The sequence below is a fragment of the Pseudorasbora parva genome, chromosome 18 (assembly GCF_024679245.1).
Source record: "Pseudorasbora parva isolate DD20220531a chromosome 18, ASM2467924v1, whole genome shotgun sequence".
Taxonomy (NCBI): Eukaryota; Metazoa; Chordata; class Actinopteri; order Cypriniformes; family Gobionidae; genus Pseudorasbora; species Pseudorasbora parva.
The window spans coordinates 26,174,027-26,191,342 of record NC_090189.1 but is presented as its reverse complement, the minus strand read 5'-3'; the positions used below and the strand labels follow the sequence as shown (position 1 = coordinate 26,191,342).

The 17,316-nt window shown below is 38.2% G+C and overlaps 1 protein-coding gene across 3 annotated transcripts in view; it reads left to right on the top strand.

Annotated features, from left to right (window-relative positions):
- Positions 1-17,316, top strand: part of stim1b (stromal interaction molecule 1b) — a 49,510-nt gene that overhangs the window by 19,787 nt on the left and 12,407 nt on the right. For all 3 annotated transcript variants that reach the window (XM_067424492.1, XM_067424491.1, XM_067424490.1), the window contains exons 4-7: positions 1,079-1,193; positions 1,685-1,796; positions 2,320-2,432; positions 8,593-8,767. In XM_067424492.1, the coding sequence (XP_067280593.1) occupies positions 1,079-1,193; positions 1,685-1,796; positions 2,320-2,432; positions 8,593-8,767 (515 nt within the window). The remainder of the gene's footprint in view (positions 1-1,078; positions 1,194-1,684; positions 1,797-2,319; positions 2,433-8,592; positions 8,768-17,316) is intronic.

The window sequence follows — 17,316 nt, the reverse complement described above, 5'->3', positions numbered from 1 at the left end:
CCCAGGCAACGACTATAGCAGAATCTGTGTGTAACTAATCCAGGTCGAATATTCAATGAAAAAGTCCCCTCTTCTATCACAAAACCACAAACCGTTCTTATGACAACTCGATAGAACACGAGCCGACAGTCCAGCTGACGACATATTACAATTATGACCAGATTAGAGTTACAGCGATCACAAAACACAAACAGTTCTCATGAACAACACGATAGAACACAAGCTTGATAGTCCAGCTAACGACATATTTCAGTTATGACAGAATTAGAGTTATAGCGATTACAAAACACAAACAGTTCTCATGAACAACTTGATAACGTTAGTATACAAGCTCGATAGTCCAGCTAACAACATATTACAATTTTGACCGGATGGGTAATATAGATGAAAAGAGGAAACAAACATATATTAGGAGTATAGTATCTTATCTGTCGGACACATTTTTGAGCTGACACTTGAAACCTTGAAACACTGAGGGGATTTAGATGCTCCATACGGTGTGGAAATGAACGGGTCTTTATCATCGCTGAAGTGAGCGACAATACGATCGCAAATGGACAAACAAGTGAACATGACACGCGAGGATATTCAAGCAAAAGCCAGCATATATTAGTTCTTTCTTGGCTAATGTCCATCCTGTGTGACTCGTGTGTTTTGAATAATGACCCGCATTGAGCCTCTTGTCTCCCTATAGACACGCCCTTTACCTGCTGATTGGCTACAAGTTTGTTATTCCACTCGGACCGAGTCCTTTTACTAAAACGGTTTTGAAATAACACTTACCCCACCTTTAACATCTAATCTCTTGCAATTTGTTGACTTATGCAAATAGACAGTTCTGTAAAATGAAAATTCTCCTAGAAACTCAAATAATCAAGCCTAGACCAGCTTGTGATTGGAAAAATGGATTTTCGTTTCATTTTCTCCTCTAGATATAGTTACGCCTATTTATTTTACAATCCTAACTATACATGTTCATATGATTATACACCTGCTGCATGTGACCCTATCATAAAATTATATCAGTTAAGAACCACTGAACCATATGCTAAAATCCAGTCTTTGTTTCCTTAAACAGTTTCTAAGGGAAGACTTAAAGTACCATGACCCTAAGGGAAAACACAACAGCTTCCATAGAGCAGATCTGCTGATCACAGTGGAGGACATGTGGAACTCCTGGAAGGCCTCTGAAGGTTTTCACAGTTTATTTTAATTTGATATAAATTATACAACACTGAGAAGCAGTCAACCATTTTAGAGCAATTTCAAAGTCATTCCTGTTAGCCACATCATAAACTTGAATGCATGTAGACTTGTAAGAATTATAGAGCTGGAACTGAAAACACGAGCCTTTCAAAGTATACTTCGTTGGCCTTGAGTGCAGAAAGATGCATTCAGCATCTGGTGGGCTTTGTTATCAAGCACTCAAGTCACTCGTACATGCGCTCTTGTACACGCACAATCTGCACGGACACAAATATTAAGGGTGTACGTGGACATTGTGCGTTGATGTCCTCCTAATGACAAAAAATAGGTCACACAGGCAGTGCGCAGACAATCGGCCGAAGTATACTTTGTGCTTTAGCTTCCATCATTCAGAATGTCGGATCTTCCATGTTTATGTTCTCAGTGTCCTCTGACACCGTAAACCACAAGCATCACTTATGTGTTTTTTTGTTTTTAGTGTATAATTGGACAGTAGAGGAAGCAGAACAGTGGCTCATCCGCTGTGTGGAGTTACCTCAGTATGTTGATTCCTTTAGGAAGAATGACATCAGTGGCAAAGCTTTGCCCAGGTAAGATGGCTTATAATCAAGGGTTAGTTCACCCAAAAATTCTGTCATTTATTACTCACCCTCATATTGTTCCAAGCCCCTATGACCTTCGTTCATCTTCAGAAACCAAATTAAGAGAGCTTACGGACCCCTACATAGACAGCTATTTAATTACCACAGCACTTCCAGAACGCTGGCTTACCACTGGCCAACGCTGTTCACGTGAGCACCACGATGCATGCGCACATGTTGTTCTGCCGTAGAACTAGGAAGCACTTTACTGTTTGCACTACGTCAACAGCGCAAGAGTCTGACACGGGCTCTTGGATTTCATCAAAAACATCTTCATTTGTGTACCTAAGATAAACAAGGTGCTTACCGATTTGGAACGACATGAGGATGAGTAATTAATGACAGAATTTTCATTTTTGAGTGAACTAACCCATTAATGTGTATAAAACATTTTTCAGCGGTTGGACGGAAATTAATTGACTAATCAAAGTTATTGATTCACTTATTGACTCTGTGTCTGTTCCATTTACAGACTTGCAGTGAAAAATGCCACCCTTCTACTGTCTGTGCTGAAAATACCAGACCGCAGTCATGCACAGAAGCTGCAGCTGAAGGCTCTGGACACAGTGCTTTTTGGACCTCCACGTGAGTAGCACTCTGTACTAAGACTGGGCTTATATATCATTTACTGGGCAATATATTTGTAGTTATATATTATACGTAAATTGTCTCATGACTTTTGAGTTTGAGATGTTTTAATGGTCTCTTTTGGCAAGAGTTAGTAAGATCGATTTATTTCTGTGAATTAGTTAAAATGTCCATATGATTTAATCAGTTCTGATTAGTTAGCAAGCATTGGAAAGTTTGATTCATTTCTGTGAATCAGTTCAAACCGTCGCTTTGAATGAATTAATTCTAAAGGTGTGTTCGACTTCATGCAGCACTACACAGACCAATCAGCTGACTTTTAGTCAAGTCTGACTTTTGAAGCAGTGCATGCCAGTTAATCATTTTGTACACTGTTTTTGTGTGTCTTTAAATGCAAATGAGCTGCTGCTCCCCGTCCCCTTTTCAGAAAAGGACGGAGCCTTTACAGCTTGCACTAGTTTGGATAAACAACAACTTCAGTGTGGAGAACCTCACGCAGTGAGTAGAATTCGCAAAGATGGATAAATACCAACACTGTTGGACCAACTTTATTTTCAGAACATGAAAGTACCGCACGTTATATTTTGTGAATGTACGCAAATCACCTTTGTGAATGTGCTGATTAGGATGCTATTTGGTGGCTAAAGTTATACTATTGTCTCTGTTTTCACAGAGATCAGAGCTATGTTATTTACAGAGCTATGTAATAAAACATTAGTTTTATTTTTAAGAAGTAATAAAAGTGCGCTTCTGAATTGTACAGGCAGTGAGCATTTTTGGGTTAAAAATAACAAACTCTGGTCTTTGTGAATACACTAAGAGACAATTGTAACTTTAGTCGCTTTAGCACATTCAGAAAGGAGATTTGCAAACAGACATTGAAGTGCAGTACTTAAAGGACAACTCCGGTGAGAAATGAACCTAGGGGTAATTAACAGATGGTTACATTGTAGATCGTTCTCTAGGATGCATTTTCATGAAAATCGAATGTAAAGAGTTTTATCTTTAAAAACAGATTAGCTTATAGCGCTTGTCTATGGGGCACAGGGTAGACACAGGGTGGTAAAATTAAATCGCTAGTTAAAACCACTAACAAGGCTCAAAATAGCCTCACACTAACACAGTAGCATAATGAGGGTCCCTACATGCAAACCGAAGCATTGAGAACTTTGTAAGAGTACAAACAGTTTAATAAGAAGATACTTTATAAACATAGTGCATTACGCGTTCACAGACAGGCACCATCTTGGAAAACAGTCTCGACTCATCGAGCCACGAGCGCTGTGCTAAGTGATGAACTGTGACTTGGAATCTCATATGGTCCGTTGTTTCCGGAAGAAAACACTGAACACAACAGAGAAAATAAATAAATAAAAATAAAATGTCCATGTTATTACATTTCACAAACTTAATTCCTATCGACCAGCTCACTTAGAACAGCGCTCGCGGATCGATTAGTCGAGACTGTTTTCCAAGATGGTGCCTGTCCGTGAACGCGTAATGCACTATGTTTATAAAGTATCTTCTTATTAAACTGTTTGTACACTTACAAAGTTCTCAATGCTTCGGTTTGCATGTAGGGACCCTCATTATGCTACTGTGTTAGTGTGAGGCTATTTTGAGCCTTGTTAGTGGTTTTAACTAGCGATTTAATTTTATCACCCTGTGTCTACCCTGTGCCCCATAGACAAGCGCTATAAGCTAATCTGTTTTTAAAGATAAAACTCTTTACATTTGATTTTCATGAAAACGCATCCCAGAGAACGATCTACTCGGTAACCATCTGTTAATTACCCCTAGGTTCATTTCTCACCGGAGTTGTCCTTTAAGTGTTCTGGATATAAAGTTGGATTTCAACAATCTTTGAGAAGCAACTTTTGTGCAAATCCTGGGTTTACTGACACTTGTTTGCAAAGCAGTCCAGTGAACAATGATTCACACAAACAAATACGAATTTGTTGGGCAACTTGGGCACATTCCCTAGCCTCGAAAACTAGACGCACCCTAAATCTAATCTGCCCGCGAGTGTCGTCTAGTAACTCTCAATACCCATCTGAGCTGTAATCGCCTAACTCTTGCCGGGCCAATCACATTGTGAATAGAGTCGGTGGGTGGGGCCATAATGACGACGGCCGAGTTGCGTTTGCGTGCTTCTAGTAAACACAGAAACTGGCAAAAGGCGGTCTTTCGAATCAGCTTTGACCGCGACTCTGGAAGACTTGGAGTTAAGCTTTTCTCTGAGAAAATTACAAAGAACGGCACTGAAGTCATTTGGAGTTCAGAGTTTTGCCGAACCGCATACAGCGAATGTTTAATCAGTCAACGAGCTCCGTTTCACCTTTGTTGCTCTGGTTGATTGTAGCACTATCCTTGGGCTGCACGTTTTCAAGTTTTTCATTAACCGTTAACCGAGGCCCTTAGCGGTTAATACTTGGTTAACCATAGTGTGCGTCAGGGTTATTATTTTTAGTTTATTAATTTGACGACCGCCATCTCCGTAGTGAACGCGCCTATAGAGAGATATCAAACATCTTGATATGTCTGCGCGGCACCTATGATGCAAAGACAAACACACCTTTAGAAGTTTCTGTGAATCAGTTCAAACTGTCCATTTGATTACCATTATTGATTATTAGTTGTTTGGAACAACACACAAAAATAGTCATTGTCGAATCACTACTGTTTGTCTCTAGACAATATTGTTCATAGCTGTTACAGACTTTATTTTGTATTTTAGCGTGACTGAATTTCTGTATTCAGTAGACCAATTCTACTGAATTGTTGGAACTGTTTTCTTGATTCTTCTTCCTGTTTTAGAAGTTTTAGAAAACTACTAGTGTTGAAATGTTCTGCGAGCCATAACACGTTTTTCTGGATTGATGTTTGCAGAGGGTTTTCTGGATGAAGTCCATATTGCAGTATTCTTTGTGCAGTATTTATGTGCTGATTATGTGCTGAAATCAAGAACTGGTTTATTATGTTTTCTTTTCTTGTGAGCAAATATCTTCTGAAAATAGCCAGGCTTATTGGAGAACAAGAGCCAGACAGAAGAGGCATGTCCCATTAATGTCAGCCATTACAGCGTGATACTCAAGTACAGCTGGTAAAACAGAAAAAGAGAGGGATATTGTCAATAAATAGGTGAGATAGAGAGATGGATGGGGATGTATTGGTTGAGGGCATTTCATCATATGATTCAGATTTCACATGAATGTCTCTTCCTAGAAAATCAGCCAGAGTCAAAGGTATCAAAGATCACATTAGATAGACACAGCGCCATCATAATCCCAAAGACTGCATGATATTTGTTGCAGGAATTTCAGCTCACACAATGTCTGCATCCATATTTCTTCTCAGTGCTTTAGAAGGATATCATTGATCTCTTTTATGTGACCTGACGTTTAAAATTCCATTTTTTTCCTTTATGTGGACATGCATTTAAACTATGAGTTAATACTTGCTGATTAAACAAGATTTTTTTTAGGGTGTTGTGGTTGGTTACCAATATGTTTCTATGCAGTTACTTTTCAGAATAGTTTTTAGCATGTTGCTATTAGGGCTGCACAATATATTGTTTTAGCACTGATATCATCATGTATAGGGATCGTAGTTGATCCATACAGACCAGGCACCACATTTCGAAATGCATAATGATTCTCGGATTAATTGCAAAGTTTAACCATCATAGATGTTTTAGGCCCTGTCAGTTTAAACATTCAAGCGATTTTAAACCATTTAAACGCAAGAAGATGAGAAAGAGAACTTAATTTGGTTCTCTCTTTCGTCTTTTTGTTCTTGAATGGGCACATACATGCAAAATTATGCCAAAATGCCAATTTTTTTCCTGCTGCTCATTAATATTAATCAAACAAAAAAATATAAAGAGAAAATCACTTTTGTAGCTCTAACAAAGATTAATTATATCTAAAAGATCTAAAAGCCTTTGCTAACTTGATAGATTGCTCTGAGAGTTTGCTGGGTGGAAGACTCTCTTTTTGAAATAAAAATTGTTTAAAAATATTTTGAGCCTTTATGTTCTTGGAAAGTCATACTAATTGAAGGAACTTAGTGTAATTACTCTATATACTGTATATAAATAGACCAATACGTATGATTGGTTGATCCCTCCTGGTTCCAGATTCCATCTGGAGTCTCCTAATAATCTCAGCTATGGCAGTTATTTGCCTCTCCGGTCACTGTTTATACTGTCTGCAGTAGAAGGTTCTTCACTGTTGTAGACAATCTGACTATAGGGTCTTAGGGGGTTGCATTACTAATGGGAAAACTATGTCTATGTAAAATGTTCAGTTACAGCATTTGATGAAAAACTGTGCCATCCAACCTCCATAGACTTGGTCAAAGATTACGTGTGCAAACACAGCACTCCTTTATATACATTCAAAGAGCTCTTTTATCCAAACACAGTGCTATAATTGAAAAGGAAATCCAAGACATAAGTTTATTATGTGCCAGCCTCAGTAAACCCACAGGAGATTTAACCTGATCCCAAATCAAGCCGGTTAAGATACGGGAGCGTCAAGGTTGAGGGATTCAACACCCTCCACTCACAAATATTTTGGCACATCTAGATGTGCCATCACCTGCTATGTTCCTTAGCAGGATGTGAGCAGCGAAATCGCAGATGGAAATAGGTCTCACTAATCCAGATCCTCCCATTAAGCAGCTGATTGCGCCACCTTTGTGGGAAACGCCACTGGACTTATTTACTAAAACACTATGAAAATTAATAGCAGGCACAACAATGCCAGTATAATACAGATGGATCAAAATCAGACAGTCGGGTATCGGCTGCAGTAGTGATAATGCATTTCTGGACAAAGTTCAATCTTCACAGCTGAAGCTTGTACATTAAGAAAACTCAGTTTTCACAGGACAAAATGACTGTCTCAGTATGAACAGAAGATGTGCTTTCAAATGTATCCGGATAAATGTAGACGTTGCATAAACATGTCATTATTTTTAACACTTCTGGGACTTTTTCTAAGTAGATTACTCATTGTTTGTATTACTTTACTACTTGTTAAAAGCGGTATGTGTGTGTTTTATTTCACAGTGTTGTGCAACCCTCACATATGCTAGCTGCAGTTGTAGAGACATGAAGACAGTCAGACTGTGCAGACCCTGATTTGATGTATTACTCATGCCATAAAATCCTTGGCTCTTTTCCATTTACCTTCTTCCTACTCTTGGGTTTGTGATTTTGTTAGTTCATAGAAATTCAAGTCAGTCCACATTGCACATCCTGGTAAAATCAGTCTGTTTAAAAAGAATATTTGGGTTTTCTTAGTTGTATTTAACCACAATATGTATTTGTATTTTTGATCAACATGATGAAAGTGTCATCAACCCATCAGTCAAATACTTTAACTTTTATTTCAATCTGAAAAGCAACATTGGAAATAGACGTTAAAAGAAGATTGCAGATGTAGGCATTAGAAAAGAAAACATTCATTTGCTTTTGCCAATGTCAGGGTCAGCTGAGGTCACAGATGGAATGTGTGTTGAAAAAGAGTCATAATTCTCACATGACATCACTGTCTTTAGAGTATGTGATACGCTAGTGTATTACTCCATTATGTACAGTACATTTATTCTCTCCCGTTCATAAGTTTGGGGCCACTAAGATAATTTTTTTCTTGAAAGAAATTAATCATATATAGTATAATGTTACAAAAGATGTCTGTTATAAATAAATTATGTTCTTTTGAACTGTTATTTTCAACCTATTAGAATGATTTCAAAAGGATTGTGTGATACTGAAGACTGGAGTAATGATGCTGAAAATTCAGCTTTGTATCACTGGAATAAATTCTGGTTTTCTGAAGTCCAAAGGTCAACGCAGCCAAGGTCCACGCAGCCGTATACCAGGAAGTTTTAGAGCACTTCATGCTTCCTGCTGCTGACCAGTTTTATGGAGATGCATTTTAAAATATATTCAAACAAGACAGCAGTTCTTTAAAAAATAAATAATATTTCACAATATTGCTGTTTTAAAATGGTAGTGTAAAGGCACAGATCATAGAAAAACATATTTTAATCTAAGAATATAATCAATCGATATTGGATGAATTGTACATTTGGGGTGAACTCTCCCTTTTATTTTTACTCAGGTGTCATTTTTTGCTCTTTTTGGCAGCGAGACACAGTCACTTGAAGGACTTAATGCTGGTCGTGTCTATCGTGATTGGAGTTGGGGGATGCTGGTTCGCCTTTATCCAGAACCGAAATTCTAGGGACCACGTGGGCAAGATGATGAAGGACCTAGAAGGGCTTCAGAGAGCTGAGCAGAGCCTCCTGGACCTGCAGCAGAAGTAAGACGTAATCTGTCGCATACCCTTACTTTATCTTGCGTTTCGCACTTCTCACATGTGGCCGGTACTCTGACCGCCCACACCGGATCACACATGCTTTGATTTTATAAGCTGTATATGAACTGAATAGATCAGTTATCTGCATAATATGAGTGGCTCACGAATCAATGTTGGTACGTTCACCAGCGCATTTTCAAGTGTGATAAGATGTGAACAAACTGTTTCTGTAACAAAATGTGCAACCCATTTGAGTTCTTTTGAAAATTTAGTAAAACGCTATGAAGAAAGTCGAACATGATCTAAAACTAGCCACTAAAAAAACATCCTCCTGCAAACTTTTAAAACTACTAATGACCACCTTTACTAGAATTTATCACATTCTATTGTATTTATTGCAACTCTTTACAATGCGCCTAATAATGTCTGTCATTAAAGTGTTAGTTAGTTCACCCAAAAATTTAATTTCTGTGATTATTTACTCGCCCTCATGTCGTTACAATCTGTAAGACCTTCATTCATCTTCTAAACACAAATTAGACAACAAACACAGCTACTACTTTAGTGGTCCAGAAAGGTAGTAAAGACATAATTAAAAATATTCCAATATTATGTGACTCCAGTGGTTCAACCTTAATGTTTGTGTGCAAAAAAAAAAAAAACTTTATTGAAGAATTTCTTCTCTTCTGTGCCAGTCTTCTATGCAGGTTACATTGTGACCGCAGTGCTGCGCTTGTGGTTTGACTGATATTAAGAGTGTTCAGATATGTAAAACGTGGTGCCATTTTACAAAGATTTGCTGATTAGGTGGAATCATATATATATATATATATATATATATACATATATATATATATACACACACACACAGGTCCTTCTCAAAAAAATTAGCATATTGTGATAAAGTTCATTATTTTCCATAATGTAATGATAAAAATTAAACTTTCATATATTTTAGATTCATTGCACACCAACTGAAATATTTCAGGTCTTTTATTGTTTTAATACTGATGATTTTGGCATACAGCTCATGAAAACCCAAAATTCATATCTTAAAAAATTAGCATATTTCATATGACCAATAAAAGAAAAGTGTTTTTAAAGCAGCACTTGGCAACTTTTACTCTCGGGGTCCCCCTACAGTTTGGAAAAAATAATGTCCTCAACTACTGTCGTAAGCTCTGTCATCCTACAACAGGGGATGCCATCGCGAGTGCATTTGTTGACATGACAACCCTGATAGCCCTGAACTAGTGATGCGCAGGTCGTCTCATAACCTGCGGACCCCGTATGTCTATTTAATGGTCGCGGGTGCGGGGCGGGTTATAAAAATATATACAGTGGTGCGGTACGGGCCAAATAACTTCATAAAAGTGACGCCGTGGGTTGGTGCAGCACTAACAGTTAACCTGAACACTGCAAGAAGAGTTCACATGCAGGTTTTCTTCTGTTGGCGCGTGTGAAATGTTTTCATCCCAGGTACAGTCAGTGGCATGTTTCAGCATGTCATATGAATATAATTTCATGGGTTTTATTTTTTTCAAACGCCAAATAATCACGATGCTCATGTTTACAAGCCAGCGTCATTGTAGTAGTCTATTGGTTACCATTTTACAGAATCTATATAATACTTCAATGTTTGAGTGGTAGCTCACCATAACAAGCATGACAGCATCGGTCAGGCACGCCTCCTTCAGCTCACGCAGACGAGCAAACGCTGGTCGCATCATGATCCTCGTCCTGCCTTTAATCCCATCACTTTTTCGTTTCCTCTTATTGCTTAACAAAACCTTTTCTTTCTTATTTGTCTCTGCTGCTTCGGACATGACTATATTATCCGACGAACAAAGTTGGGCTCGCACGTCCGAATTTAAGGAAGTGTGGGTGTTGGTGGAAATGACGTATATGCCGTAAAGCAGTCGAATTTTGTAGTTCTTTTTGTTCTCGGGTTACTACCCGAAACCTGAAGTTTAAAAGAACGATTAAAAATGATACAGACCCCATCAGGCTATGGCAGACGTGTCATTCAACCTATTGTAAGTCGATTTATCATCACAAGAGTCTTAAAAAATATATTATGAAGGTTGAAAAGTTACCTAGTGCTGCTTTAATACAAAAAAAGTCAACCTTCAAATAATTATGTTCAGTTATGCACTCAATACTTGTTCAGGAATCCTTTTGCAGAAATGACTGCTTCAATGCGGCGTGGCATGGAGGCGATCAGCCTGTGGCACTGCTGAGGTGTTATGGAGGCCCAGGATGCTTCGATAGCGGCCTTAAGCTCATCCAGAGTGTTGGGTCTTGCGTCTCTCAACTGAAAAAAGTACTTTGGACCACTCAGCAACAGTCCAGTGCTGCTTCTCTGTAGCCCAAAGTGGCTTGACCTGGGGAATGCGGCACCTGTGCACGGTGGCTCTGGATGTTTCTACTCCAGACTCAGTCCACTGCTTCCGCAGGTCCCCCAAGGTCCTTCTCCACAATCTTCCTCAGGGTCCGGTCACCTCTTCTCGTTGTGCAGCATTTTTTGCCACACTTTTTCCTTCCCACAGACTTCCCACTGAGGTGCCTTGATACAGCACTCTGTGAACAGCCTATTCGTTCAGAAATTTCTTTCTGTGTCTTACCCGATCGTTTGAGGGTGTCAATGATGGCTTTCTGGACAGCAGTCAGGTCGGCAGTCTTACCCATGATTGCGGTTTTGAGTAATGAACCAGGCTGGGAGTTTTTAAAAGCCTCAGGAATCTTTTGCAGGTGTTTTGAGTTAATTAGTTGATTGAGAGGATTAGGTTAATAGCTCGTTTAGAGAACCTTTTCATTATATGCTAATTATTTGAGATAGGAATTTTGGGTTTTCATGAGCTGTATGCCAAAATCATCAGTATTAAAACAATAAAAGACCTGAAATATTTCAGTTGGTGTGCAATGAATCTAAAATATATGAAAGTTTATATATGAAAAAAAAAACATCGACTAGCCAATGGCGATTTTTTTTTTTTGCCAAGGTGTGCATAGAGGGTTGTATTGTGATAAAATATTATTTTATAATAACATATATTATATAACAATATTATATAACATATATTATTCATATAATTTATCATGGATAATTTGTTAGGGGAATAGATTTATCTTTAAAGATTTATATTAGAACTGTGGCATGTTGTAGCTCTATGTGTAGGTTGCTATGTTTCATAACAAATGCTAAAGGTAAAATGAAAGCAAAACATTGGACTAAGCATGGTAATGAGGAGATATCAATGGTCTTAATTGTAAGTATATCCGTATTGTATATACAGTTAAACATTTATATGTAATTTTTGTAATTGTAATTGTTTATATAGTTAAACAATTACAATAACTATTTTACTTATTCATAAGGCCAAGTTCTGGGGCCCGTTCTTCGTACCTCGCTTAATACATCCGAGAGGATTTTACAGATCCCAGATCTTTTAATACTGATAACTGATCTCTGTTTTATTTGGTTCTTCAAACGAATTTGCAGATTGGATTAATATATCTGGATTAAATTATCTGAGATCACTGCTCGTGCCTGTGTTCCCTGAAGAGGGCAGATGCATCGATACTCCAAAACCACGATCAGCAATGCAGCGATTGGCTGGCGTCAAGACAACGCAATGACATCATATTAAAAAAGCCACCTGGCAAAAAAACTTGTCAAAGAATTTTCTGGACCTTTATAAGGAAACAGACAAACGACCAAACCAACATAAAAGTTAGATAAATTAAATGTGCACTGTTTTGATGAACATGATTCCCAATAATTTATATTCACGATTTTATTATATTTGCACACACTTTAGATTTTTATTTTAATGTTGTAATTTCATTTTTAATTCAATTTGAAGAAAATTTGTTATGTGACAATATTAATTAAAGTTTCTTAACAGTCAAGATCATATGATCTGCATCTCTTGCGCTTCATCAAGCCACTCCCATAATATCCGTCATCACTGACATTAATGCACGACAAAGATTAACTGCACAATGTGTGTAAACCTCCAATAAAACTATAAAGTAATTATTCCGTCACAATTCACAAATAAATCTCTCTCAATCAAGTGACTGCCTCTATAGTATTATACACAAATTTTACACAACATTAAAATATTATTTTCAAATGAAATTTTATATTTATTATAATTTTTAATTATTATTGCCCCTGGTTCAGTAATGAACTCTTGTAATAAAGTAGCAGTGGCTGGGACAGATTTTAAGTATCACCTCAAGATCTAATCCTGTTTTACATGAAATAAGCCTGCTCCCGAGCAGGTTTAAGCTAACGGACCTGTTGCTATGACAGCAAGTCCAGGATGAGCTTCGAAGAACCAAACAATCCGAGATCAAGCCAAATCGTCAACAATCAAATCCAGCTAACTGAGTTAGCAACGTACAAAGAAAAGGCCCCTGGACCTTCTTTAATTGTTGACTAAATAATTGGTTTCCCCATGTGTTAAATGTGATCTGCTAATAATGTAATACATTTCAGATATTCCAAGAGAGTACTGAAATAAGTATAAGTCGGTTTTCTGTAAAGATAGTTTGACTTTCCATGGCACTTTGTAAACAAGTGATTGTTAACTATAAGCTACTTTATTGCAGTTGTTATCAAACTACTTTTCATGTGTGGACCATTTTGCAAAAGACCATTTTGCTAAAATAACCAAACCAAACCAAAAATAAAATAACAATAAACCTCACAACTGTGATGCGCATATTACAAGATTCACAGTAAAAAAGTGGAAAGAAAAGGTTTTAAATCAACTTTGTGAGGCAGGACTACTTTTGTAGGTAATTGCTGTAGGTGGAGTTTGAAGAACTCAACTCCATTTTCAACGTTCTGGATAGTTACATCACACCTCAAGCAAAAGAAAAAAAAACAAGGTTCACCTTTTAGCTGGTAATGACATCGATTTAAAGAGAGTACGTTTGTAGACACAGGATGCTGTCAGGTCTAGCCTCATGCTTAGTTCACATATGTATACTTTTCAAAAAATTTAGTCTGATTATTCAATATGGAGCAGTTATACTTAGTAGTGTCTTAGGCAATTTTGTCTATATTTTTTAGAATTGCTAGTCAGGTCCAGACACTTCAGAGATACAGAATAGAGGATTTGACAATGTGAAATATCTTTTTTTAGTGTTTTTGTCCAGTTAGAATAGTGCCATCACATTTAACTTACAGCACAGGAGGCTACATCACTTTTCTAATAGCATGATTCACCAGATAATTATATTATATTAGTAAGCAGCAGCCTAATATTACACTAATGAGCACTAATGTGTATTGCTTTATACTTCATTATTATAGTTTACTTTATTACACAGCTCTATGGAATACTTGATTCTGATTCGTCTATCACAGATTTCTTCTTGGTCATTTTTGGATTACCAAAAATGTTATAAATTGGCCGTTGTCCATGCCAGCTTGCCTTAATTAGATAAATAATACTTGAACAAAAGTTAATGCTTTATTGAAATATTAATGTTAACATACAGAAGTAATTACTATGAATACATGCTTATTAGGTCTAAAGTGACTTAATAATAAATGTAAAATACAGCAATGTCGTCAGTGTGGTTTTAGTGGATTTTTTTAAATTTCCTATTATCTTTGTCTGTTCAAGTCAAAAGACTCTTGCAGGGTGATCCAAGCATCCTTCAAAATTCCTTAAATGGAAAAAGGACGGGCAGTGCACTGAATCCGGCTCAGAGTGTTTCAGACAAGCGCACTATCGTGCTGCGTGCTCAGTTCAGCTGGCGCCCGCTGCGCTGAGGCAGAACAGAGAACGTGTCTCTGTCTTTTTTCAGAGGTCAGAGGCCTCGGAGAAGTTAATGATTCAAACATCCTTTCTTTATGGTGCATTAATTTAAAGCAATGGCCTTATTAGGAAAGAGATGCAGTTTGGTGATCTATATTGGTTTACTCAAGGAAAAGCTGTAGCGGAGGAATGTTTATTTGAGTCTAATGTGATTAAGTCACTGTGTAAGTATGGCCGGTGTAAAAGAGCAGCACATGGATCTGAATGTGTGGCACTTCTGTCTCGTCCCACACTCTAAATCCCGTTTCGAACAGAGATCAACCTTGTTTCCACTTTGATCCTCACCACGTGGGATGCAACCAAAGTTAAATCCCACTGTCTTTCTGTCTGCCTGTCTAGATCTATCTCTCTGCCTATCTGTCTGTCTAGAGATATATCTGTCTGTCTGTCTGTCTGTCTGTCTGTCTGTCTGTCTAGATCTATCTGTCTGTCTAGATCTATCTGCCTGCCTGTCTGCCTGTCTGTCTAGATCTATCTGCCTGTGCAGATCTATCTGCCTGCCTGTCTGCCTGTCTGTCTAGATCTATCTGCCTGCCTGTCTGTCTAGATCTATCTGTCTGACTAGATCTATCTGCCTGCCTGTCTGTCTGTCTAGATCTATCTGTCTGCCTGTCTGTCTGTCTGGATCTATCTGTCTGTCTGTCTAGATCTATCTGTCTGCCTGTCTGTCTGTCTAGATCTATCTGTCTGTCTGTCTAGATCTTTCTGTCTGTCTGTCTAGAACTATCTGTCTGTCTGTCTAGATCTATCTGTCTGTCTGTCTAGATCTTTCTGTATGTCTGTCTGTCTAGAACTATCTTTCTGTCTGTCTAGATCTATCTGTCTGCCTGTCTGTCTGTCTAGATCTGTCTGCCTGTCTGTCTGTCTGTCTAGATCTATCTGTCTGCCTGCCTGTCTAGATATATCTGTCTGTCTAGATATATCTGTCTACCTGTCTATGTCTAGATCTATCTGTCTTTCTGTCTGTCTAGATCTAATCTGTCTGTCTGTCTATCTAGATCTATCTGTCTGCCTGTTTGTCTGTCTAGATCTTTCTGTCTGTCTAGATCTTTCTGTCTGTCTGTCTGTCTAGATCTATCTGTCTGCTTGTCTCTCTAGATCTATCTGTCTGTCTAGATCTATCTGCCTGCCTATCTGTCTGTCTAGATCTATCTGTCTGTCTAGATATATCTGTCTGCCTGTCTGTCTGTCTGTCTAGGTCTATCTGTCTGTCTGTCTAGATCTATCTGTCTGCCTGTCTGTCTGTCTAGATCTATCTGTCTGCCTGCCTGTCTAGATATATCTGTCTGTCTAGATATATCTGTCTGCCTGTCTATGTCTAGATCTATCTGTCTCTCTGTCTGTCTGTCTAGATCTAATCTGTCTGTCTGTCTGTCTAGATCTATCTGTCTGCCTGTTTGTCTGTCTAGATCTATCTGTCTGTCTATATCTTTCTGTCTGTCTGACTGTCTAGATCTATCTGTCTGCTTGTCTGTCTAGATCTTTCTGTCTGTCTGTCTGTCTGTCTGTCTAGATCTATCTATCTGTCTGCCTGTCTCTCTAGATCTTTCTGTCTGTCTAGATCTATCTGTCTGCCTGTCTATGTCTAGATCTATTGGTCTGTCTTCCTGTCTGTCTGTCTAGAACTAACTGTCTGTCTGTCTGTCTGTCTAGATCTATATGTCTGCCTGTCTGTCTGTCTGTCTAGATCTGTCTGTCTGCCTTTCTGTCTAGATCTATCTGTCTGTCTAGATATATCTGTCTGCCTGTCTATGTTTAGATCTATCTGTCTGTCTGCCTTTCTGTCTGTCTATAGATCTATCTATCTGTCTGCCTGTCTGGCTGTCTATCTAGATCTGTCTGTCTGTCCATCTGTCTGTCTAGATCTATCTGTCTGTCTGCCTGTCTAGATCTATCTATCTGTCTGCCTGTCTGTCTAGATCTATCTGTCTGTCTGCCTATCTGTCTAGATCTATCTGTCTGTCTGCCTGTCTGTCTTTCTAGAAATGTCTGTCTGTCTAGATCTATCTGTCTATCTAGATCTGTATGTCTACTTGTTTGTATATCTAGATCTGTCTGTCTGTCAAGATCTGTCTGTCTGCCTAGATCTATTTTTCTATCTAGATATGTCTGTATGTCTACTCTTTTGTCTATCTAGATCTGTCTGTCTGTCAAGATCTGTCTGTCTGCCTGTCTAGATCTATCTGTCTGTCTACTTGTCTGTCTATCTAGAAATGTCTGTCAGTCGGTAAAGATCTACCTGTCTATCTAGATATGTCTGTCTGTCTGTCAAGATCTGTCTGTCTGTCTGTCAAGATCTGCCTGTCTAGATGTATGATTTTTCTGTCTAGATGTATGATGTATTTTTTTTTAAAACTATTTATTTGTATGCTACAGCTGCAAATAAGTATTTGAACACCTGAGAAAATCAATGTTAATATTTGTTAATATTACAGTAGCTTTTGTTTGCAATTACAGAGGTCAAACGTTTTTCTGTAGTTTTTCACCAGGTTTGCTCACACTGCAGGAGGGATTTTTGCCCACTTCTCCACACAGATCTTCTCTAGATCAGTCAGGTTTCTGGCCTGTCACTGAGAAACACGAGTTTGAGCTCCCTCCAAAGATTCTCTATTGGGTTTAGGTCTGGAGACTGGCTAGGCCACGCCAAAACCTTGATATGCTTCTTAGAGAGCCACTCCTTGGTTATCCTGGCTGTGTGCTTTAGGTCATTGT